The 25,552-nt window shown below is 43.2% G+C and overlaps 1 protein-coding gene across 1 annotated transcript in view; it reads left to right on the forward strand.

Annotated features, from left to right (window-relative positions):
- The first annotated feature begins 23,529 nt into the window (after window positions 1–23,529).
- Window positions 23,530–25,552, forward strand: part of NSG1 (neuronal vesicle trafficking associated 1) — a 31,049-nt gene continuing 29,026 nt past the window's right edge. The window contains 3 exon segments of the mRNA XM_065405449.1: window positions 23,530–23,646; window positions 23,648–23,768; window positions 24,483–24,616. Of these exon segments, the coding sequence (XP_065261521.1) occupies window positions 23,530–23,646; window positions 23,648–23,768; window positions 24,483–24,616 (372 nt within the window).

The raw sequence follows: 25,552 nt of genomic DNA on the forward strand, positions 1-25,552 counted from the left end.
GGTTATGTTGAAGCGTGATGTGTAGGAAGATTGTGATTAGAAGGATTTTTTTTTTTAATGTGGACATAGTTTACAATAGGGTTTCTTTAAATGTGCCAGTTATAGGATCTGCACCATGGGGCCTCAAACCTCCAACATGAGACTAACTAGAACACCCCTAGGGAAGTGCCTCCTCAGTCCATCCTACTGCTGGGCTGTAACTTCTGTGCTGGGTTTCTAAATGGTACAGCACAGTTTTATATCTGGTCTTCCCAAAGGCCTGTGCAACCCCTTAGGCCCCTAGAGCTCCAGGCAATGTGCCAGCTTTGCCTGCTACTGCCGAGCCTATCTCCCTATAGTCTTTGGGATGAATGGACTAGTGAGCAAGCTGGCATGATCAGAAAAACAGAAGAAGGTGCAGAACTTGACATTTCCATCAGCTACTCTCAGTGCAGCTCAAACCAGCTATCCTGAATCAAAGGACTGACTTTTTTTAAAAGTTCAGAAGTAGCTTATGCTATGTCCAATGTATCCGAGTAGGAGAATTTGTAGGATTGTAGGAGTGAGGTTGTTTAGCTAGAGTAGCCCAAAGAAATGTGGGCAAAAAGGGAGCATTTGAAAGCATTTTCTCTACAATAGTAAATATTTTCCTGAAAAAAATTATGTAGACAAATCAATAAAACATTATTGTGCCAAATGTGCAGACTAAAATCAAGCATTGAAGTGTAAACCAAGGATTTTAATCCTGACCTAAGTGTAAATCTCAACACAACCTTAATTATGCAACTGCTGCAGATGCCTTTATAATTTGGGCTTATACAATGTAGTTTTGAAGCTAGTAAAATAAGGCTCATACCACCTCACTTGGTCTTAAATCTGTTTACAACACTGAAAGCTATAAAGGAAACTATAAAGTGCTATGTGTCAAATAACATAGCTTTTGTAGTGGCTTTTGCTATAGAAGCCAATTACATTTTATTGATTTACCATTAGCGGTAAGAATGTTTATCATCATAATTGGTATTATCTTGTTACTACCTGTATCACTGTTAGGAAAAATTACCCAAGTTGAACAGAATTTAACTACCATATATAACTCCCTCTAAAGTCAGTAGGAACTGAATTGCTAAAGCACAAGCACCTCTGAAAGTTTAGAAAGCAACTAAAGGTATATTTTAACTATTACACAAGTTAAAATAGTTATTAACTTTTTAAGAGCATCTTGTTCTCTACATGTCCTAAGTGTATAGGGCTATGGAATATTCTGATGTGGTTCCCTTGGTCTCCTCTGTTGAACCTGTTCCACTGTGGATAAATAATTAAAACATCCATAGGAACAGGACGACTAAATTCTGGGTCTCTCAGGTCAGTGCTTTACAGAGCACAGAGTCAGTCTTGTGCTTGTGCTGTCACTGGCCCAATGATTCTTCCATTATTCAGTTACACTTCAATAGCTTCACTATTGGGCCAGAGAGAGAGAGAGAGAGAGAAAACATGGGAATGACTCTGTAGCCTGGTGGTTAGAGCACTCGTGTGGGAGACCCAAGATCCAGTCCTCATGCTCCAATAATTTTTTTAAATTATTTAACCTCCGTGAAACAGCTTCAATAGATGAGACTGAAGGAGCCCCACATCAGAACATCCTATATTCCAGTGGTTAGAGTACTCACATAAGAGGTGGCAGATGCCTATTCAAATTCTTTCTCTTTCAGGTAAAGGGGGTCTAGAACTGGATTTCTCCCACATCTCAGGTGAGTACCAAGAGATGTACCAGAGCACTATCTCAGGTGAGCCCTCTTCTTTCCCTACCCCCACCCTGCTGTTTTGTGTAAGCTCACCTATAGGGGCCCAAGCTAATAGGTGAGATCTGAGCATGTTTACTTGTCTGGGCCTTGCCAACAAGTTAGGTGGAGGAATGCCTGTCTTCCCCCATTCATGACTCGCTCTGGAGCTCAGGTGTCTGGACACTTGGTGCGGTGAGGCAGTGCACATGTGCAGAGGCAGAAATGTAGGCATCTTGGGAACTTTTAATGCAAAAATTTAAGCATCAAATGAGTTTAGGTGCCTATAGGATTCTGGGCCAATTGAGTAGGGGTTTTGTGAATACCAGTGGGGACTGATTCTGGGACTTAGGTACCTAAAATGGAAGTTAGGTGCTTAAGTCCTTTTGTAAACCTAGACCCTAGGGCCAGATTCACAAAGGTATTTAGGCACCTAAAGATGCAAATAGGAACCTAGGGGATTTTCAAAGGTACCTAACTCCTTAGGTGCCCAGCTGTTTTTTAAAACCCAGCTAGGCATCTATCAGCATCTTTAGGCACCTAAATACCATTACAAATCTGGTCCTCAATTTCCAGTGAAATTGGGGTGTCTAATTCTCTTAGGGTTTGTCTACCTACAAAAGTTATACTGGTTTAACTAAAACTATCATAGTTATACCAGTACAACCCCTACTATGGATGAATTTATAATTGTATAAAGGTGCTTTATATTAGCATAGCTATTCCCATATGGGAATAGTAATAAGCTAAACCAGTATAAGGTGCCTTTATACCAGTATAACTGTGTCCACCCTAGGGATTGTACTGGTATAACTATTCAGTTTTAAAAAAATCAATGACGGTTATAACCAGTACAAAAATTGTGTGTAGAATAGGCCAAAGTCTCCTTTGAAAATCCCAGCCAGAAAGCATCATGGTGAGCCCACTGCTTTAAAAAGCTTTTGGGGGGTCATAGAGAACCTATTTAGATTGACGTCTTGATAATCTTCTGCCAAAGGCAAAGATTAGAGACTGGAGAGAAGATCTCCGAGAAAGTCAAGACTTTCAAATCCAGTATCTTGTTTGTTTGTTTTTTAACATCTTTCCATTTGGATCAAGACCATTTAATGACATAGCAATAGCCACACTGAGGAACAGTCATCCGTGAACAATGGCAGAAAGTATCCCGTCCTTGATGCTACTGATCTACTGGCAAGCTTTTATACCATTGAAAACTGGGTATTGATGGGTAGGTTGCAACATTTGGCAGTAGTGGTCAAAACAGCTCTTCAGTGGTTGAGCTCATTCTTGTTACAAAAGGCCTCAAAGCTGGTGATGGACACTTGCCATGTCATCACCTGAGTTCCCTTTATGGGGTGCCACAATTCCCCTGACCTCCAATATTCAACATCTGGGCACACTCTTTAAGAAAGATGTGAACACACTGGAAAGAGTTCAGATGAGAGAGAGAAAAATATCAAAGGTTTAGAAAACATGACCTATGAGGAATGGTTCAAAGAACTGGGCATGTTTAGTCTAGAGAAGAGAAGGCTGAGGAAGGACCTGATAAGTCTTCAGACATGTTCAGGGCTGGTTTAAAGAGGTTTCAAAGAACAGATTAGACAGACACCTGTCAGGGATGGTCTAAGTATACTTAATCCTGTCTCAGTGCAGGGGGATGAACTAATGATGTCTTGAAGTCCCTTCCAGTCCTAGTTTTTTTATGATTACATTTTATATATGAGAATACTAGGAGATATTCTAAAGGATTGTAGAGGGTTGAGATATCACCAGTGATACACAGCTGCTTGTCTCTTTACCTGTTGAGCTGTCTCAACTATCTCATTAACCTGTAGACTTTTTTGCTTGGGTAAGGGGCAACTGGCTCAAGTTCAATCAGAATTAAACTGAGGCAATTCAGTGAATTGAGCAAAATGCCTATAGGAAACTGGGAGATTTGTGCACCCTTCTTTTTGAGGTGCAAGGTCCAGAATTAAGGAGCTTCAGCATGGAAGTCCATATTGCACCAGTACCTCAGATTAACTGTTATCATTTCCACATACTCCAGAAGCTGTCCTTTTCTCTCTCTTTGTCCTCAAGACAAGCATTCAGCATTTGGCTAATTTGCTTCTACTTGGACTTCCCTGGAATTCAATTTTGCTTATTGCATAGGATGTTGTGAGGATTACTTAATTCATGTTTGTCTAGTGCTTTGAATATGGAAAGTACTCTGCAAGTGTTCTCGGAAGCTGCAGAATATGGTTTTCCCCTCGTGAAGGAGGCAAAGGCATTAGTAACATCTGCTACCCTCATTCTGTCCTCAGTCTAGCACTTAAGACATCTTGCTCCCCTATGTTTCTCTTAGGCAGTTGGATGTCCTTGTTGTCAGTTCTGATTCAGGATATTGATTCAAGGGACTTCCTGAATATATTTGGCAGAGTTCTTCTGATGCAGTCTTTAATTCTTGGTATGAAGCCCTTCGATCTGGGCCAGTTCATTCTTGGTCATGTCTCTTATTTTTCACAATCTTTTCTTTTTTGGATAATTCTCCTTCAAAACTCCAAATCATCACAACCCACTTTGATGTAATTTTTAACTGGCCAGATCCTGGGCCTTTTCATTTTTAGCCATTTTGAGCCTTTTTTTTTTTCTAAAATGTCTAGTATCTGATGCCTCTGATGGGAGCTTTATAAAATAATATAAAATAGCAATATATAATATAAAAATTAGCAATTAAATAAATTACCATCAATAATGAATATTTTATTGAAGACCAGGAGAAAAGATTTTCAAATATTATTCTCTCCAAGTATTTTGCTCTCTGGCTGCATTACATGAGGCAGAAATCTAAATATCAGTAGTTGTGTGCTAATTGACATCTGTGCTGTCTGGATGCAGCTGGTCATGCTTTTCATTTTTTCAACTAATTGAACAGGAGTTATCCCTTAAGCGACAACATCTTGTGGGTCTAACACTTACTTTCCCCCCTGAGTCGCTACTTATACTACCTGCTGCATTTTTTCGGTTATGCCTCTTCAAAGGATCTCCACTTGCAGGGACTGTCAGTGTAAAGGAACCAAAATGGATTACAAGGAGAGGAGAAACTCAGCACTTTAAGCCACAATGGGGCTCTAATCTTATAAAGATGTGTACATATGGTACACTCATCACTCTGGATAAAGGTTTTTCATATGCATTTTCCATTAAAGCAAATGACACCGACATAAACCCGTGTGCATCCAGAGTGTAGAAACACAATAGTATCCTGTAGGAATAGCAGTACATATTAGTAAAATGCCCCTATTCCTACCAGATTATTCATGAGGATTATAAATAAAACAGCCTCACATCATTTCCAGTGGCATCCTGACAGACATCTCCTGACTCAATGAATTGCTGTTTACTAGTTATCTTTATTTGCAATCCTTTTTCAAGTTTTCAGTCCATTGTATTTAAAATTTTGCAAAAAAGTTTAATTGCAATATACACTGCTGCATTCCATTCGTCCATTCTATCTAGTAATTCAATCAAAAGAATCTAGTTAATCTGGCATGATTTGTTTAGTAGACAAACATATTGTTCATTAATCATAATTCTATTGATTTTCAATGGGAGTTAGGAGCCTAACTCACTTAGGTGCTTTTGTAAATCTTACTAGACCCTTACCTGCATCTGTAGCTCTATGCAACCTAAAGTCCAGTCCACAAGGTAAACAGAGACAGGTGTCTAGTGGGATTTTCAAAAGGTCCTAGGGGGGTGCGGGGCCCAGGACATTAGAAACTTGGCGCCTATCTGCCAGGGGGTGCTCCCCCCGGCTCTGCCCAGACCCCGCCCCACTCCACCCCTTCCCCCAAGGCCCCATGCCTGCCCTGTTTCTTCCCGCTCCCGCCCCACCCCCACCCAGTTCCGCCCCCTCCGCCGAGCGCGCCGCATCCTCGCTCCCCCCCCCCTCCCCTCCAGCACCTCCTGACGCCACGAAACATCTGATTCATGGTAGGCGCTGGGAGGGAGGGCGAGACGCTGATCGGCAGGGCCCGCTGGCGGGTAGGAGGCACTGGGGGGAGATTCTGGTAAGGGGCTCCTCCTCGCCCCCCACCCGCTGCTCGCCCGCCCACCTCACCTCCCTACCCGCGGGGGCCCCCAAAGTGCAGGGCCCGGAGTGGTTGCCCCCATTCGCCGTACCCAAGGGACAGCTCTGGTCCTAGGCACCCAACTCCCAGTGACTTTCTAATAGGCACTTTTGAAAATCCCACTAGGCACCTACATCTTTAGGTGCATAAATACCTTAAAATCGGAACCTAAGTCCCTTTTGAAAATGAAATTTAGGCTTCTAAGGCTCTGTCTGCACTAAAGACTTCTTCTGCCATAGCTGTGTTGCTCAGGGGTGTGAAGAGGTGTGATCCCTGACCGACATAGCTGTACTGGCAGAAACCCCTAGTACAGATGCTATTATACCCACAAAATTGTGCTTTTAGTTATATAGTTTAGTTTGTTTATGTGGGGTGGTTTTACTGAACCAGTACAAAGCACAGCTTGGCCAGTATAGCTGTGTCCACACTAGACACACTTTGCCAGCATAGTATACTGGTATTCCTATATAGGTAAAGCACTCCAAGTGTAAATATGGCCTGTGCTATTTAGGTGCTTTTGAAAATGTTACCCAAGGTCCCTGTCCTGAGGAGCTTGTGAAGTTTCAGTATTGCCTCCAAATAATTGCAACCACATTTCTATCCCCATCAAGTACTGAGCACATTTAGGAATTGTGGTTTAAATTCTCAGAAGTGACCAATGATTTTAGGTGTCTCAAATTAAGACACCTGTAAAGGGATCTGATCTTCAAAGAGGGTCCCTGCTCAATGGTTTCTGAAAATCAGGCTTCTTCTGAGGTGCTTCAGGTTGGATACCCAACAACTGAGGTACCCAAAATCAATAGTCCCTTTTGAAAATTTCAGCCTATGACTATTGAAATTAAAGCAAAAATTACCTGAAAATTGTATATCTGCTAGGCTGTAGCTGCAAAATTATCTAAAAAGTACACACACAAAATAAAGATCTGAAGAGGTCCAAATTTTCACCCTGGCCTCTATATTAGCATGCAGAAAAATGGTAGTTAGATATGAGTGCCCAATCAATCTATTTGCATACACAAATTCTATTTACACACTCAAATGATAATGAGCTCAAAATTGTTTAACAAATGTAAAGGCAGTGTGTTTAATATATTAATCTGTTTATAATTACATTTTGTTGTAGAAGAGCTTTTTCTTCCTGCATTATATAAGACTTTGTCCTAATATTTTTTTAAAGATAAATTGATTTGATTTAGCTGCAGGCTAACTGCAATTTTTGAGTATTATTTGTCCTATTTTTTTCCTTTGCTTTCTCTGAGGAATTACATAACTTTCATTTCTAATGACTTTTGCCTAAATATAAAACGGTGGCATTATATTATACACCTCCTTTGGCTCCAGACCAACTGGTTCAAGGCCAAAGAGAAGTCTATAATCATATCCCAGAATGCTCGGTGAAGACTTTTTTTTTTTTTTTAAATAAGTGGTTCAGCAGGTAAGTTGGTATTTAGTTGAAACTGGTCTTATCCTTAAAATTGCACCTAATACTCTCAATTAATAAAAGGTCACTTGAATATATATGTGACCTTGTGCATTTTGGATGCTATCTGAAATCCATGTGTAGTGGCAATTTGTAAAATAGCCAAAACATTACTGTGTTTTGACAAAGCAGACAAGAATGACTTTTGTGATTTAAATGAACTTAAATCACAAGCAGGATTAACCTGTGCAGAGACCACTAAAAGCTCTATCTCGATTTACTTCTAGGCCAGGGGTTCTCAAACTTCATTGCACTACGACCCCCTTCTGACAACAAAAATTACTTCACAACCCCAGGAGAGGGGACAGAAGCCTGAGCCCGCTCGAGCCCCACTGCCCCGGGTGGTGGGCCAAAGCCCAATCCCCACCGCTCTGGGCAGGGGGGCCAAAGCTGAAGCTCCAGGGCTTCAGCCCCAGGCAGGGGGCCTGCAACCTGAGCCCTGCCACTCAGGGCTGAAGCTCTCAGATTTTGGCTTTGGCCCTGGGCAGTGGGGCTCGGGCTTCAGCCCCAGCAAGTCTAAGCCAGGCCTGGCAACCCCATTCAAAAGGGGTCGCGACCCACTTTGGGGTCCCGACCCACAGCTTAAGAACCGCTGTTTTAGAGATTCTGAGCACCTGCAGCTCCCATCTACTCCAGTCCGATTTATGGGTGCTGTTTAAATCTGAAACTCAGGGTCACTTTTATTTAGGAGTCTAAATGTGAATTTAGGAGCTTAACTTTAGGCATCCAGATTTGCAAAATAAATTGACGAATACCTTCCACATGTTCAAATATTCCAGTCTAGAACACCACATTTCTTAATCATTGATTACATTTCTCAATTCTCATATGTCTGAGATTAATATCCCCTTGAATTAGTAGATTTTACCTCTTTATTACCATTCTTTCATTCCCGCCCAGGTCATCTCTAAGGGTTGGTCTACACTTACAAGTTAGGTTGACATAGCTATGTCAGTCAGTCAGGGGTATGAAAAAAAAACCTCACCCCTGACCAACATAGCTAAACGGGCCTAATGTAGATGCAGCTATGTTCCATCTTCCATCAACGTAGCTAACTTTGTCTAGGGAAGTGGTTTTTCTACTCCAATGGAAAAACCTCTTGCATCAGTGTAGGCTGCATCTACAGTTTGTCAGCATAGCTACACTGACGTAGCTATGCTGGTATAGTCTCCATAGTGTAGACACAACCTTAGTACAGTATTAATATAGAATAACCAGAGAATCACTGGTTTTTTGCATATTTTATGTTACTGCTTTTAACACTGTCAGGTCTTCATCTTTGTCTCTAACCTGATAGTTTTTGATCATTCACTGAAGATTAACTACCAGATGTGTTTATTAACACAAACATTTCTTCATCCGTTTCAACATGAATATCTGACAATTTAATTAAAATCCACCCTTAAAAGTCTGTCACATACTCATTGTCACTTTTGTTTTCTTGGTTTGTATGTTAGGGAAGAAGGATAGGTTTATGATTCAAGGAATTGAATTCTATTTCCACCTCTGCCACGCGTGTCAAGTATCCTTGAGTACGTCACTTAACCTCTCCGAGCTTCAGTTTCCCCATCTGCATAACAATAATTAATACTAAACTACCTTACAAGGCTGCTGCTAAGGTTAATTCACTAATGTTTGCCATGTGCTTTCAGATCTTCGGATGTAATAAACTCAATACTAGCAGTAGCCAGTGTGTATTTGCAAAGATTACTGGTTTGTTTAAAAAAAAAAAAGGATTAGTGGTCTGAGATCTGTTTGATTTAAAGAAGCAATTCTCTCTTCACTACATGCAGGTGCAGCCTCTTTTAGCATTAAACACAGATATGTAGAGGACTGAGTGCCTTTGAATAAATAAACTGGTGGGACAGCTGGCAAACAACAACAGCTAACACTTTCTTCTTTATTTCAGCAGAGTGTGTGTCTTTTTATGAAAGCTTTTGTTGCACAAGCAATTGCTGCATTGTTCTGCATCAGCACTGTTCCTAATCCTGATTTGGGAGCATCAGCTGATAACTTGACAGGATGTGACACATGGTATGTTAAAGTGTTTTCAGCTGCATTGACATGATAAATTGTAATGGCTCCAAAAGAGCCAATTCAGTTGACTGTGGCAATGAACCACAAACTGCAAAGACGACTATACATGGCAGATGTGTATGCAGCATCTTTAAGGCTGAACATGTCAATATGCACATGAGTAATTTTCTCGTTTAAATTATTTTTGAAAAGAAAGGGACTTACTCCGCTTTGTAAAGAAACAAAAATTTATACTTAAGCACTGGTGAAAATGAAAATCCTAGTAATCTGCTGTCCAGTCCTGTTGGTTGGAGTGTGCACCTTGCTAGAACCGTTTCACATTCTCCATTTCCATATGGAGAGAAGTCTCTACAGTACCTCCAATCCCTAAACCCCCTCTCAGACTGAGAACTTGACATGATTGATACATACTCTGGTCACAACAGGACATAGGTTGCCCTGTCTACTTGTTCCTCCCACCACACCTCCTTTGTTTGTCACAACCTTAATATTATTTAAACATATTAGGCCACATTCATTCCTAGTACAACTCTATTATATTGCAACAGGGATGTATTTGGTCCAAATTTGGCCATAGTCTGCTCTGTTACAAAGGTGAATTGTATTGGTATGAGAGCAGAATTTGCCTCAATTTTATTACAGTAAACAAGATTTTATTCTAGTATAATTTCTAAGAATAACTGCCAGTAGAGACAAGTTTAGCATACTTCCTATTTGCACAACCAGGGCTTCTTTTCAGTTCACTATGTAACACTACAACTATTTACTACAAACTACATGAGTATCATTTTTACATTTTGCTTGTGGTAGTATTCAGGGTGCACACTCCATGGACCAAATTCTGCTGATTTACATCTTTGTAATGTCAATGAACTCAGTGAGATTCCAGAGCAAGTAAATCAGAGCAGAATTTGACTTAATGAGTCAAGCCAATGGTGAGCAATTCCACTACTAGGTTGTTTGTTCTGTTGCCTGCCCACCAGTTTTTTGTTTTTTTTAAAAAAAGCACAAACAAGTATAGCATTTTCTCAGAGATCACTAACTTTAGCTAAAGATTGCTGTCCCATGACTGTATACCTCCACACTAGGGATGTGTATTATATGTTGTGCACTGGTCACTTGCTTGATTCTGTACAAGACACACTATCAGGAGGAGGATTTTACAATCGATTGAGCAGACATAGCAAAATGACACGCAACAGGAAACCCAGAGGAAAGAACAGTATATGTTTTTTAAAATATAGTTAATTTAATATTCTGCCTTTTGCATCCTTCTGGGAGAAGTGAGGTTTTTTTAGGAGAGATGTGAATGAAAAACAAGGAGGGAGCCAGTGTATTGGGAATACATGGGAATGTATCACTCCATTCATGAAGCAGCATAGAAAAAAACAAACGTGGGAATAGGAGAAGGAAATAAAGAATGCATGAAATTCTAGTGTGTCTTAGTCAAGTCTAGTATTTGTAGAGAATAGTAAAACCAAAATTCAACATCTATGAATGAAAAGATATTAGGGTTAAGCACAACTTCTACTCATAATTCCTTTTCTTCACTGGCACTGACTGAAGGAGCTCTGCAGCTTTTCACGACCTCAAAAAACAGCAGAAATGTGGAATATTCCTCCTCTCATTTATGTCATGACCAAACCAGTGTGATGAAACATGAATTGAACATGCAGCTGATGACTTAGGTTATCTGTGGAGCATAAACAAAAATATTTCCAAGCACAGAATTGTGGCAGATAGATTCTACCCTCAAAACTATCTCGCTAAAATGCTCCTCTGTAACTTATTTGGAAATGTCCCCCTTTTATGAGACAATAGAAAGAAATTTAGGTGATGTGTATTAGTCCAGGAGTGGAGAGTTTGGTAGTACCAAGTCAGATTGTCATAAAGCAGTCAGGATTTTGAGAATTAGATAAGGGTATTCCACTGCACAGTGGACTTAAAGAACACACCGGGTTCTTTAGCTAACAGCTCTGTTTCTGTGGCTTGCCAAGAAAGATGTGAAAAGAGACCTGGGGACCAAAACTAAACTTAAAAACTGGTGTTTGTGGAAGGTTCCTACAACACATCAGTGATTGGGGCTGTAGTGGAAGATTAATTTTGTTTTGTTAAAAACAAAGTCTAGACAACAAGTGAAATCTAGCAACATCCAAGTAGGAGGTCCTGCAGTGGCAACTTCTGATTTGTGAATGTGGCAAGGTACTTCATAATGACCTCATTCCTTATACTCTTCTACTGTAACCACCGGTAGCAATCTATCTATGACAACAGTTACGCATAAGCTGGAGATGAAACGGATCATAAACTCTCTGATGGCTAGTGCTCATTTTGTGTATCTAGTGTGCAAAGTGCAGGGCTTTGTCAGCCTGTGGCACTCCTTTTCTCAACCTCTAATATATACCCCTTTTCCTGCTCTGCAGGTTGTAGCATTATGGGGTGAGCTGGGGCTGAGCAGGATGAACGGCTCCAAGCTATTCAGTACAGCAGTCAAGTTATTTGCTCACAGAAAGTGTTGAGCAAGCAGATTGCTATATGACATGAATATCTCTGGGTAGGACTGGGTCCTATATAGGGACATTTTTAGAGTATGATCACTGTTCTGTAAATGCAGATCACCAAAGAATAGAAGAACCTATGCAGTGGGGGGCTATGCAGAACTGTAGTTGGTTTGGGATACTGCTGTCCTCCTCAATGGCCATTAGAACAGAGAGGCATTTTCCCAGTGCATATGCTCAAAGAGGTATGTTTTTAGTAAGAGAGGGAAATTAGCTCTTTATACTTCTTATTCACATTGTATCATGCCCTGCCACTTGGCTTTTCTGTGACTGTCAGTCCATCAGTGTTGATTACTTATCTGCTCACAGATCTCTCCTCTCTGCCCTCTCTTCCCTTTTGTCCATTGATATGCTTGTTAACTCTCTCCGTGTTTCACTCTTCTCCATCCTTGATTCTTTTGCCCCCTCTCCTATCACAAGGTCCTCCCTGACAACTGCCAGCTCTGGCTCACCCCCAACATCCATTTCCTCTGCTCCTGCTCTCACACTGCAGAGCGACTCTGCTGAAAATTCCGTGACCAGACTGACTTCCTCTGCTACAAATTAATTCTCTCCTCCTTCAGTTCAGCCCCCTGGCTAAACAACGCCACTTCTCCAACTTAACTGAATCCCACACTTGCTCGCCCGGCTGCCTTTTCACCACCTTTGAATCACTTCTCAAACCCTCCCCTCCTCTTTGCCTCCACTTCTCTCTCCGCACACAATTGTGCCAACTTCTTCCAAGAGAAAATTGACAAAATATGACATGGCCTTCTCCCTCCCGAGAGCTTGCCTTCCCTTCCCCTCCTACAACTCTCGCCTTCTTCTCCCCTGTCACAAATGCCAAAGTTTCTCAACTGCTCTCCTCTAACCCCTCCAATGACCCATCCCATCTCCCATATGCCCACTTTCATTCCCTCCCCTCCCCTTAACCTCTTGCTCTCCTCTTGCTCTTTCCCCTCAAAACACAAGTATGCTCTAGTCCAGGGTGTCTCAACCTTTTTGATACTAAGGACCAGTAGCATAGCTGGGGAGGAGCAGCCGCTCCCACTGAGCAGAAAAGTGGCGCCTTTTTAATTTTTACTCACCCGGCAGCGCTCCGGATCTTCGGCGACACTCCGGGTCTTTGGCGGCACTTCGGCGGCGGGTCCTTCAGCTGCTCTGGGTCTTTGTCGGCACTTCGGTGGCGGGTCCTTCAGCCGCTCTAGGTCTGCTCCGGGTCTTCGACGGCACTTCGGTGACGGGTCAGTCGGGGTTTTTCTTTTTTCTTTCATTTTTCTTCATGGCGGGTGGCGCCTTTTTTTATGTGTTCGTTCCCCCTGCTGCTAAAACCTGGCTTCGCCACTGCTAAGGACTAGCTTGCTGCCTTCCTAAACTGTGTCAGGGAGATTTCAGGGAATGGCATGGGTCCACGGACCAGTTGTTGAGAAATACTGCTCTAGTCTCTTCCATCTTAAGAAAACCTTTGACTCTACTTGCCTTTCCAACTACTGCCCTACCTCCATTTCATCTCTAATCTCATTGACCTCACTGTCTTCAATCGCTGTCTGGAGTTCCACTCCTCCAATTCTATCCTAGGCCCTCTCAAATCTAGCTTCAGCCCCTTGTATTCCACTGAAACTGCTCTCCCACAGTCTCTAATTACTTTTTTCTAGCTAAAGATCAGAACCAATACTCCCTCCTCATCCTCCTTGACGTACCAGAGGAATCATAGAAATGAAGGGTTGGAAGGGACCTTGAGAGGTCATCTAGTCCATCCCCCCGTGCTGAGGCAAGACCAACTTTACCTAGACCAGTGGTTATCAACCACGGGTATGTGTACCCCTGGGGGTACTTAGAGGTCTTCCAGGGGGTACATCAACTCATCTAGATATTTGCCTAGTTTTATAACAGGCTACATAAAAAGCACTAGTGAAGTCAGTACAAACTAAAATTTCATACCGAGAATGACTTGTTTATACTGCTCTATATACTGTATACTCAAATGTAAGTACAATATTTATATTCCAGTTGATTTATTTTATAATGATATGGTAAAATGAGAAATTAAGCAATTTTTCAGTAATAGTGTGCTGTGACACTTTTGTATTTTTATGTCTGATTTTGTAAGCAATTATCTAAATGAGATGAAACTTAGGGGTAAACAAGACAAATCGGACTCCTGAAAGGGATACAGTATCCTGGAAAGTTTGAGAACCACTGACCATCCCAAGTACGCATATCAGCCACCTGTGATGGTCAGCCATGCTCTTCTTGAAATCTTGTCTTCCCTTGGCTTTGTGACTCTGTCCTCTCCAGCTTCTCCTCCTGCCTCTCTAATTGCACCTTCAGCAGGACCTTCAGAGGATCCTCTTCATCCCCATCTCCAACCTTGGGAGGTTCCCCAAGGTTCTTCTCTCTTCACCCCTCATCTTTGGGTAATCTCATCCACACACAAATTCAACTATCATCTGTATGCTGACAACTCACAGAACTACCTCTCAACTCCTGTCTCCTTCTAATTCTTCTAATCTAAAATCTTGGCCTGTCTCTCTGACATCTCCTCATGGATGTCTAGCCTTCAGATCAAGCTATATGTGGCTAAAATAGAGTGCCTGCTCTTGCCCTGCTCCATGTCCTGCCCACTACCTCCTTTCTCAATCACTACGTACACCACCACCATCAGGCCTGCCACGCAGGCCCATAACATGGGTGTCATCTCTGACCTGGACCTCTTTCTAAGTCCTCATATCCAGTCTACGTCTAAATCTGACTGATTCTTTCTGGATACCGTTTCTAAGATACAGCCCTTATCCACCCACAAAGCTAAACCTCTTGCTCAAGGTGTCATCATCTTGCATCTCAATTACTATAGCGGCCCTCTCTCTGGCCTTGGCACATGCAATCTTGCCCCACTCTTCAGAGTGTTGCGGCAGTGATCATTTCCCTAGCATGTCGCTTTGACCATATCACCCCTCTCTTTGAATCTCTTTACTAGCTCCTCCTTCTCTATCAAATCACACATAAGTTGCTTGTATTCACTTTCAAGGCCCTTCTTGGGCAATCCCCAGCCTCTCATCTCTCATTTTCAATGCTTGCCTCTGATTGGCCCATGATGCCAACCTCCATCACCCACTTATTAAATTTTCAAACAATCACATTTATGCGTTCTCCCATGCTGCTCCATATGCTTGGGAAATACTTCCCATAGAGGTCTGCAAAGCTACCTCATTATCTACCTTCAAATCCATCCTCAAAACTCTTCTTTGCTGTGATGTCTACAAAAAGAATTGACAATGATTAGGCTGCTGGTGTGCAGAGGCCACTGCCTATCATGCTGACCAATACTGTCTCACTGTCTGCCTGTACTCCCCCATTGATCTGTCTATCCATTTGTTGTCTCGTTTTATTCTTAGGTTGTAAGTTCTTTGGGGGCAGGACAGTATTTTGGCTCTGTTTGTACAGGGCCTAGCACAATGGGGTCCTGGTTCATGATGAGGGCTCCTAGGAACTACAGCAATAAAAATAATAAATAGTAATAAATAAAGGGCATATTTCATAGGTACAGTGTATGAAATGTACTTGCTGGAATTAAAAAACATACGTGAGTTTCCTCATATGCATAATCAATAGTGAGCTGTCTCAGTACATGCTAATTTTGCACATCTTTTAGCTAACTCAGGGATCCAAATGTAAAATCATAGACATTAGAGGTGGAAAAGACCTGCTCAGTCATCTTGTTAATCCCTTTGCCATTGCAAGTTTGTTCCCTATAGTATATTCTCAAGTGCACTTGGGGGCATCATATGGATTTGTGACACAATGCGTGACTTTGGCTCCACAAACCAATGAATGGATTACACTCCCCCAGCTGTAGTTTATTCACTGGTTCAATTCAATAAACTCTGACTAGGGATACAAGCATTGCCAAAGTTAATTGATCAACTACGATAGCCATTGCTTCAGAGAAGTCCTTCCTATATCATTTCCATTTGTGGGGGCAGATTTCACTACAGTATAGGTAATATTTGTTGTTTACTAACAAAGCCAAGAATAATTTGTAAAATGTTGCTTATAAGGTAGAAATATTATTAATCTTATTTATCCATCTCAACTCTATGTGGGAGAACATAGCTCAGTGGGAATTGCAATTCCCTCTCATATATTATGTATACAGCATTTTGTTAAACATGTAGCGTACATCTTAGTAATGTAACAGCCATACAATTTTTGACTGAGGAATAGTATGGTAATATGCTTTTCAGTTCAAACAAAGCTGTAACCCTAACTGCCCCATCTTGTAATATGTATTGCAGGCATACAATACTGTGGGTCTATATGTAATTTTGGATTCCATCAATCACAAATAGATTATTAGAAATACAAGTATATATTATATTAATTCTCTCTTGCTAATGCATATGTTGGCTAGATTATTTAGAACGTCCAGTTTTAGCAAATTAAAATTAGTTTGATACTTAGTCTTAGTCACTGTTCTGGGTTATTTTTATTTCATATTTGCATTATGGTAGCACACAGCAGCCCTAACCCAGATCAGATCCCATTGCACTTTCCACTATACGAAGAGTGAGAGACATTTTCTGCTTCAAAGAGCGTACAGTCTATATAGACCAGATGGATAAAGGGTTCAAAAGGAAAACGGAGGCACAGAGAGTGTCTCCTGAGTCTTAGTCCAGTGCCCTATAAAGAAAAAAATAATTAGAATCCCATCTTGGATTGGAGAACCAGAACAAACCTCATAGGAAACCTATACTTAGCCAGAGGTAAGACGTGAACAGTGGCCATATTTGTCAGAACATGGAGCACGGATCTGGATATTCTGTACATGCAAGATTGCCAAAGAAAACAGCAGTGTATAATGTAAATGCTTCTGCTGTTATAGTGCTCTGAGATACACCTAATTTTTAAGGGTTCCCCCCCAAAAAAACACAGATCAGAATTGATCTCCCAGTGATTGAAAGAGATATAGACAAGCAGGTTAGGCCCAAAATTTCACATACCATAAAAATACTCTGTGCTGGTTTAGGAGTATCCTGTGGATCCTAAAAACCTATTTCTGGAATCTGTTACTCCACCAAGAAACTTTTTAAAAGCAAATAATATCCATTGTAAATGCTGGTCTCCCACAAGATTTGTTTTGCTGCTGAAAAGATGGCCTTATACCCACCAAGTTAACTAATGAACTGTATTTCCTAGAATTGTGCTGACGACATTGACATTATCAGTAATGCTTATGACAACAACACAGTCAATGAAGGAAAATCCATTTGGTTTGTATTCCCTGAGAAACAGAAGGGAAAATAAATCAATTATTTGCCAAAGAGAAAAAAGGAAATGATGATAGAAAAAAATTATATCCTGGCCCTTAGAGAGCAAAAATAAGAATCAAAATATACTTTGTATTATCACTTTAAATGGCTCTAAAGGTGATTCTCGGAATAGGATATTGTGGGTTTACAAGTATATTCTCTCATTACTTCCAAGTCAAATTTGCTCAGTTTTTCAGTCTAAAGATTAAGGGTGAAATCCTGGCTCCTTTGACTTCAATGGGAGTCTTGGAACCAGGATTTCACCTATAGATTCAATGCCCATTGAAGACTTAGCAATACAGCCATGGTCCTGATCTCTCCAGTGCTATTTTCAACACCGGGATTATCCCTGACTTGCTTGGCTTTGTAGCCAAAGGCAGCCTACTGTCCCTTCATGGGAACAGACAGCTACTCTGAGGCCGGATCCACAGACCAGGATGGCCTCCTAGAAGAGGAAGGCATAGAGCCTCTGTTGTCTATTAGTGCGGGCTCAAGGAGGGTAGGCCCCACACTGGGAGTAGCCATCTGTGAAATGGGAATCCTGAGCTGTGAATATGTGTCTACCTCTAGGAACATGGTGGAGCATGAATCATAGAATCATAGAAATGTAGGGCTAGAAGGGACCTTGAGAAGTCAAGTCCAGTCCATAGCACTGTGGTAGGATCAAGTAAACCTAGATCACCCCTGACAGGTGTTTGTCCAAGCTGTTTTTAAAAACCTCCAATGATGGGGATTTCACAACCTCCCTTGGAAGCCTATTCCAGATCGTAACTACCCTTATAGTTAGAACATTTTTCTTAATACCTAACCTAAAGCTCCCTTGCTGAAGATTAAACCCATTACTTCTTGTCTGACCTTCAGTGGACATGGAGAACAATTGATCGCAGCCCTCCTTACAGCAGCCCTTAACATATTTGAAGACTGTGATCAGGTCTCCCCTCAGTCTTCTTTTCTCGACTAAACATGCCTACGGGGTTGTTTGTTTTTAACCTTTCCTCATAGGTCAGGTTTTCTAAACTTTTTATAATTTTTGTTGCTCATCTCTGGACTCTCTCCAGTTTATCAACATTTTTCCCAAAGTGTGGTGCCCAGAATTGGACACAGTATCCAGCTGAGGCCTCACCAGTGCTGACTACAGCAGGACAATTACTTCCCGTCTCTTACATATGACATTCCTGTTAATATACCCCAGAATATTAGCCTTTTTTGCAGCTGTATCACATCTTTGACTCTTTTTCAATTTGTGATCCACTATAAACCCCAGATCCTTTTCAGCAGTACTACCACCTCGCCAGTTATTCCCCATTTTGTAGTTGTGCATTTGATTTTTCCTTCCTAAGTGAAGGATTTTGCACAGAGCCATCCCTAGGGTACGGCGAATTGGGGTGACTGCCCTAGGCGCTGTGCTTTGGGGGGCCCCACGCTTCATGAGGAGGCAGGCAGGGAGGTGAGGTGGGTGGCCGGGGGGGCAAGGAGGAGCCCCTCTACCAACCACCTCCTCCTCTCCCACGCCTCCTGCCCGCTGGTTGGCCCCGGCAATCAGCGCCTCCCACTCCCTCCCAGCACCGACCGCCAATCAGCTGTTTCACGGCATCTGGAGGCGCTAGGGTGACCAGACAGCAAATGTGAAAAATCGGGACTTGGATGGGGGGTAATAGGTGCCTATATAAGAAAAAGTCCCAAATATTGGGACTGTCCCTATAAAATCAGGATATCTGGTCACCCTAGGAGGCGCTGTGGGGGAGGAGCGAGGGCACAGTGCGCTCGGGGGCGGAACTGGGCAGGGAAGGGAAGAGGCAGGGCAGGGGTGGGGCCTTGGAAAAGGGGTGGAGTCAGGGTGGGACCTGGGCAGAGCACCCCTTGGCAGATAGAAACTCGGCACCTATGTCCTGGGCCCCGCACTCTCCTAGGAATGGCCCTGATTTTGCACTTTATTGAATTTCATCTAGCTATATTCAGACCAATTCTCCAATTAGTCAAGAATGTTTTGAATTTTAATCCTTTCCTACAAAGTGCTTGCAACTCCCCCCAGCTTGATGTCATCCACAAATTTTATAAGCATACTCTCCACTCCATTATCCAAGTCATTAATGAAAATACTGAATAGTACTGGACCCAGGATTGACCACTACAAGACCCCAAAAGATACGCCCTCTCAGTTTGACAGCGAACCACTGGTAACTGCTACTTGAGAACGGTTTTTCAACCCGTTTCTTTTCTTTTAATTTTTAATTTCTTTTAGACCAGTGGCTCTCAACCTTTCCAGACTACTATACCCCTTTCAGAAGTCTGATTTGTCTTGCGTACCCTCAAGTTTCACCTCACTTAAATACTACTTGCTTACAAAATCAGACATAAAAATACAAAAGTGTCACAGCCACACCATTACTGAAAAATTACTTATGTTCTCATTTTTATCATATAAATATTGTGCTTACATTTCAGTGTATATTATATAGAACAGTATAAACAAGTCATTCTCGGTATGAAATTTTCGTTTGTATTGACTTAATGCTTTTTATGCCTGTTGTAAAACTAGGCAGATATCTAGGTGAGTTGATGTACCCCCTGGAAGACCTCTTCATACGCTCAGGGGTACATGCACCCCTGGTTGAGAAGCACTGTTTTAGATCACATTTCCCTAGCTTGCTTTTGAAAATCTCATGTGGGACTGTGTCTAAAACCTACTAAAATCAATATCAGATCTACCGCTTCCCCCCGTCCACTAGGCCAGCAACCCTAGCAAAGAAGAAAATTAGGTTGGTCTGGCATGATTTGTTCTTGACGAATCCATGCTGGCTGTTCCTTATAACCCTATTATCCTCCAGGTACTTACAAATTGATTGTTTGGCCATGACCAAGTGGTCCAAGAGTCCCTGCCCAACTGAAAATGAAAAGTTGGATTTTCATAAGCATTCAACACTAGCCTAACAATGCTCCTATTGAAGTCAAGAGGGGAGGTAGGTCAATGCTGAGCATTTATAAAAATCCCACCCTAAGTCATTTGCACAGTTACACACCTAACACTCCTAACTCTAATGCCACTAAACAATAAAAATTAGGGGATTTATGGAATTTAAAAATGTGAACTTGTTCTGGGCAAGGGCAGCTAGCTGTGCAAAAGAAGAAATTTTGGGTAGTAGAGGCCACATAGCTCTTTATTAACCTCAGCTCTAAACTACTGAGGCCACAAAAGCATGCTTGTATGCCCCTAACAGGTAGTGCTTTCCAGGAGGTTCTTGAATTTCAGCAGTACAGTGGAAGCAATAGCATGCATCCCACCACTGTAAATATGCAGCCGCCACCTTGAAGAAAAATATAAGCTTTCATTTAAAATTCAGGTCTTGTTCATATTTGGGAGTAACTTCAACTCAGCTACCACTGGTGAATAACTGATTTTACCACTTGAACTTAGCCTTGGTAAGCTAACCCAGTGCAATTAGCAGCTTTCCTTGTCTGCACTTGAATGGTAATGATACCCAGCTCTCATATAGCACTTTTTTCATAGGACCTAACCACATCAGCCACACCATCAGGGGCTCGTTCACCTGCACATCTACCAATGTGATATATGTGCCAGCAATGCCCCTCTGCCATGTACATTGGCCAAACCAGACAGTCTCTACGCAAAAGAATTAATGGACACAAATCTGACATCAGGAATTATAACATTCAAAAACCAGTAGGAGAGCACGTCAGTCTCCCTGGTCATTCAATAACAGACTTAAAAGTGGAAATTCTTCAACAAAAAAACTTCAAAAACAGACTCTAACGTGAAACTGCAGAACTGGAATTAATTTGCAAATTGGGACACCATCAAATTAGGCCTGAATAAAGACTGGGAGTGGATGGGTCATTACAAAACCTAATTGCCCCATACTAATTTCTCCCTACCGTTACTCACAGGGCTGGCTTTATGACCCGCGGGGCCAGATTCCAATACCCGGCAGCAGTCCGGGGCTTCAGCGGCACTTCGCGGCTGGGGGTCCGCTCCGGGTCTTCCGCGGCACCGAAGGACCCCCCGCCGCCGAAATGCCACCAAAGACCCCCGGAGCAGACCTCCCCCCCCCCGCCGAAATGCCACTGAAGACCCCCGGAGCGGGGCCCTCTTAGGCGCGGGGCCCGATTCCGGGGAATCGGGTGAATCGGCTTACTCACACCTTCTTTTCAACTGTTTGAAATGGACCACCCTCATTACCACTACAAAAGTGATTTTTCCTCCTTTGGTATTCTACTGTTAATTGAATTGTCTTTTTAGACTGACCCCCAACTTGGTAAGGCAACTCCCATCCTTTCATGTACTATGTATATATACCTGCTACTGTATTTTCCACTCCATTTATCTGATGAAGTGGGTTCTAGCCCACAAAAGCTTATGCCCAAATACATTTGTTAGTCTCTAAGGTGCCACAAGGACTCCTGTTGTTTTCACTTTTCATCAGTAGATCTCAAAGCATCTTGTATTTATCCTCACAATACCCCTGTGATACAGAGAGATATTATTATCCCTATTTCTGGGCACTGATGGCCGACTCCCAAATATAGATAAACTCTTAAGTCCAGATCCTAAAAGGTATTGAAATCAATGGGAGTTAGGCACATAACTAGTCTCTAGCCCTTATGGTGACAAAGGAAATCTTCACCATATGAAATGAGCATAAACCTACAGCATAAACCAAGTACACAAGAAAGGAGAGGCATGATCATATTATAAAGATCAATTGTGAGCAGTGTCTTGTTTTAGAGGGTGTACTTTGATTTTTGTCAGTGGATCTTGGCTAAGCAACCTTGTTCTATCCTCTCCATCCCCTCAGTGACTTCATAATATGTAGATCAGTATTCCTCAGGATGCCTACATTTGCTTTCCACAAGGTGATGCACCTGCAAGATTACAAGCAGTGCACACTGGTTGCCTGGGGTTACAGAAGACATTAGGAGAGTGCACCTGTAACACATTTCCCCACCCAAAATGGCCTCTTGCTTGGGCTTTGTGATCTGTGTCTGCCTTGGAGTGCCATGGACTTCAATACAAGAGTTAGTTTTCTGTTTGTTTTGACCTTCCTGTGTTTTACTAATCTGAATGGCAGGTCTGTCTGTTGGGGTTAGGGGGAAATACTTAAGGGCAAAGTTAACTGTCCAAATGAGGAAGCACAAGAATCCTAAAATCTCCTACCCATACTCATCAGACAGCTTGAGCTTTATAAGGTGGCCCATTGCCTTGGGCTGTCTCCCCTCCCTGTGGCCTCCTCTCCTTTTTGACTTGGCTCTGACATTGAGGAGGTTGTGCAGGTGCTGAAATACTTATGCATAGCCCATGAGCAGCAAAGCAAGCAGCGCCAGAAAAGCTGAATAACGGATCGCGTCCTCCCAATTACCAGGGCCCAGGAAAACAATGCAATTAAAATGATAGATTGGCTGCACCAGCGAGCAGGGCGCACCGGGCGGCTTATTTAGCGCAGATTTTCCTTCTTCATTTTAGATTGCAGCGTTTTTGACCCCCTTTCACCAACCCCCGCCTAAGGCGAGAAGCGTGGGCGCCTGGCTCCAGGGGTGTGTATGGACGCAGCGACTCACAGGTGCGAGCCCCGGGGAGAGGGAGGCGGGCTGCTCCCTGTTAAGGGGCTGAGTCGGCAGAATGGAGAGATGGGGCGGTAACGCGACCCTTCCTGTCCTCCCCGGCCATAACGCGGCTCCCCAGCATCTCCTCTGCCCCTAGAAGGGGGCAGGCTCGGGGAGCGCCGCACTCCCCCTTCTCGGCCCCAGCTGGGCGCCGCTGCCCCGGGGAGAGAGCGACGAGCGCTCGTGTCTCAGGAACAAAGCCCCCAGCCCCTTTGCACCGCGCCTCCTGCCAGAGGAGCAGGGAGGGACCTGCAGCTCCACCGGGAGCCTGGGGAGAGAGACGCCCCCCAACCCCCGCTCTGTCCAGCCCGCTTGTACCGCTGCTTCAGCCCTCACAGGGCCCCGGTGAGGTCATTGTCCCCTCACAGCCCAGCCTGCTTGTACCGCCTGGCGCTCCCCTCCTGACCTCTAGGAGGGAAAAGCGATGCATCTCCACTGCTCCGTGCCACGGATACCCTGGCGGGAGCAATGCACCCAACCCCAGCCCCTTCGCACCACCGCCGCCCCAGGACCTTGCAAGGGGAACTGCGCCCCCCCCCCTTTGTAGCGCTGCTGCAGGGGGAGCCTTGCCCTGCAGCTGCACCAGTAGCCGGCGCAGGGGGAGCTAGCGGTGCGCCTCCCCCGCCCCCCGGGGCCCCTTTGTGCTGCTGCTCGGATCTGCCCTAAGACACGCGGCGGATGCGTCACGGCGGAGGCGCTGCTGCTGTTAGCAACGCGCACAAGCCCATTAACCCCAAGGCAACCCATCCCCGATCGATCCTTTCCCTGCACCCAGCCTCCCGCCCCAAGCCGCTCCGGAGAGGCGTCCGAGCAGCTCCGCCATTTCCGAGAACTGAAGCAGAAGGGCTTGGAGCATCCCCTGCCTTGCACCCACCCACCGGCCCCACACAAAGGGAAAAGGCAGAGGAGTAGCTGGGGTAAGTCCAAGCCTGTTCTTTCCCTTAGGTAGCGATTCTTTCTGCTGCTGCTCTTTGGGAGAGGGGAGGAGAGCTTCATGCCCAGCATCTCGTGGTGGGGAAGGACGCTGCGCTCCGCTCTCTCACCCACCTCTCCTGGAGATGGGCACGTTCAGAGAAAGGCGAGAAGGGATGGATGCGGAGAGGGGGGCGGTGTCGCTGGACAGAGAGAGATGCAGAGATGGGGACTGTGGAAATGGATTGATGGACGGTGGGCGGGCGGGGAAGCTGTGTCGATGTAGATGGAGGGGACTGCGGGGATGGATGGATAAATTACATAGAAAGATGTTGCATTTCCACTTGATATTATTCAAGGCTTCCAGAAAGCGCTCTGGAGAGGATGCCATTCACCCTTGGACTGGGAAGAAATATACTGTTTCAATTAGTCTTCTGTTTAAAACAAAAAGAAACACCCCCTCCCAAACTGTGACACAATTATAGCTATGCCTTCATAATGACAATTCAGAAAGTAATAGCAATGTAAAAAAATGGAATTAGGTCACTTGAGCTCAACAGAAGAAATTTTGCCTGAAAAAAACAAAACAAAAACGGGTTTTAGGATTTGTGTGTTTGGGGCATATTTTTGGTGCAATATGAGTTTGAGACCTATCACTATGTTGTGGTTTTCATTTGTGTGTGTGTGTGTTTATAGGACTTTTTTTTTTTTTAATCCAGGAAGGATGGTGAAACTAGGGAATAATTTCAGTGAGAAGAGCACAAAGCAGCCCCTCTTGGAGGATGGATTTGACACTATCCCCTTGATCACACCCCTGGATGTCAATCAGCTACAGTTCCCGCCTCCTGATAAGGTACAGTAGGCTACAGTTTCCACCACAGAGAATCACATCCAATCTCTCTCAAACAACAGGAGAATCGTTTGTATAATAGGCCATTTAGAAATCTCATTTATTAGAGGGCATTTTAAGGAGTGGCTATTTCTTCTTGAGAAACAAATAAATAATTAAGCCAATGACAATCATAAATATTTCAGTAAAAGTGATTTTTTTTTCATTTAATGCCATTAGTTATCATTAAAACATGTATTATAGGGTTAGATGGTACTGAAAAAATCAGTGATAAGTACATTTAGATTTCTTTGTTGCTTTGGGGATACAATGTAGTATTTGCAAGCTTGTTCTTGATATGTTGTCACTCTTTTTATTGTATGCCCTTGTCTTCAGAATCTGTAAGGCAGCTGTGAAAATTCATTGTGGGTGAAATGTACCCCCGCTGGCTGTAAGACATCCCACAGTGTGGAAGCATTGCTTTAGAACTCCACAGGGTGTGGGCTCAGGCAAAACAGCCATGCAGGAAACTTCTGTATCACTTGTGTGTCTCAGAAGGGGCTCCATGCTGGCCCCAGATAAGCCAACCAGAAAGGGGAAGTTGTGGATGGGATAGTGGCTGGGCTACTAGATTAATAATTAACAGATTTTGTGGTTCAAAACTCCTGAATAGGGGGTGTGTGTGGATTAGTATCTGCTGTTCCAGCCCATAGGCTGGAGTGTGGATCAAAGAAAGGTTGTACTGCCACCCCATATCCTGTTCACTTGGGGGTGAGGCTTGTATTTCACCTCCCTGACCGCAGCATAGTGGTCCCTCATGCAAAGCCTGATTATTCAAATTTTGATGCAGAAGGGCAAATACAGAAACCTCAAGACATTTTTTCATTCCCTGCACAAATAATCTGATAATACTTATCAATTATGGGACATAATGGAACAGATACAAGAAAACAGTTTTTT

This window comes from Emys orbicularis, chromosome 5 (genome assembly GCF_028017835.1).
Source record: "Emys orbicularis isolate rEmyOrb1 chromosome 5, rEmyOrb1.hap1, whole genome shotgun sequence".
Taxonomy (NCBI): domain Eukaryota; kingdom Metazoa; phylum Chordata; order Testudines; family Emydidae; genus Emys; species Emys orbicularis.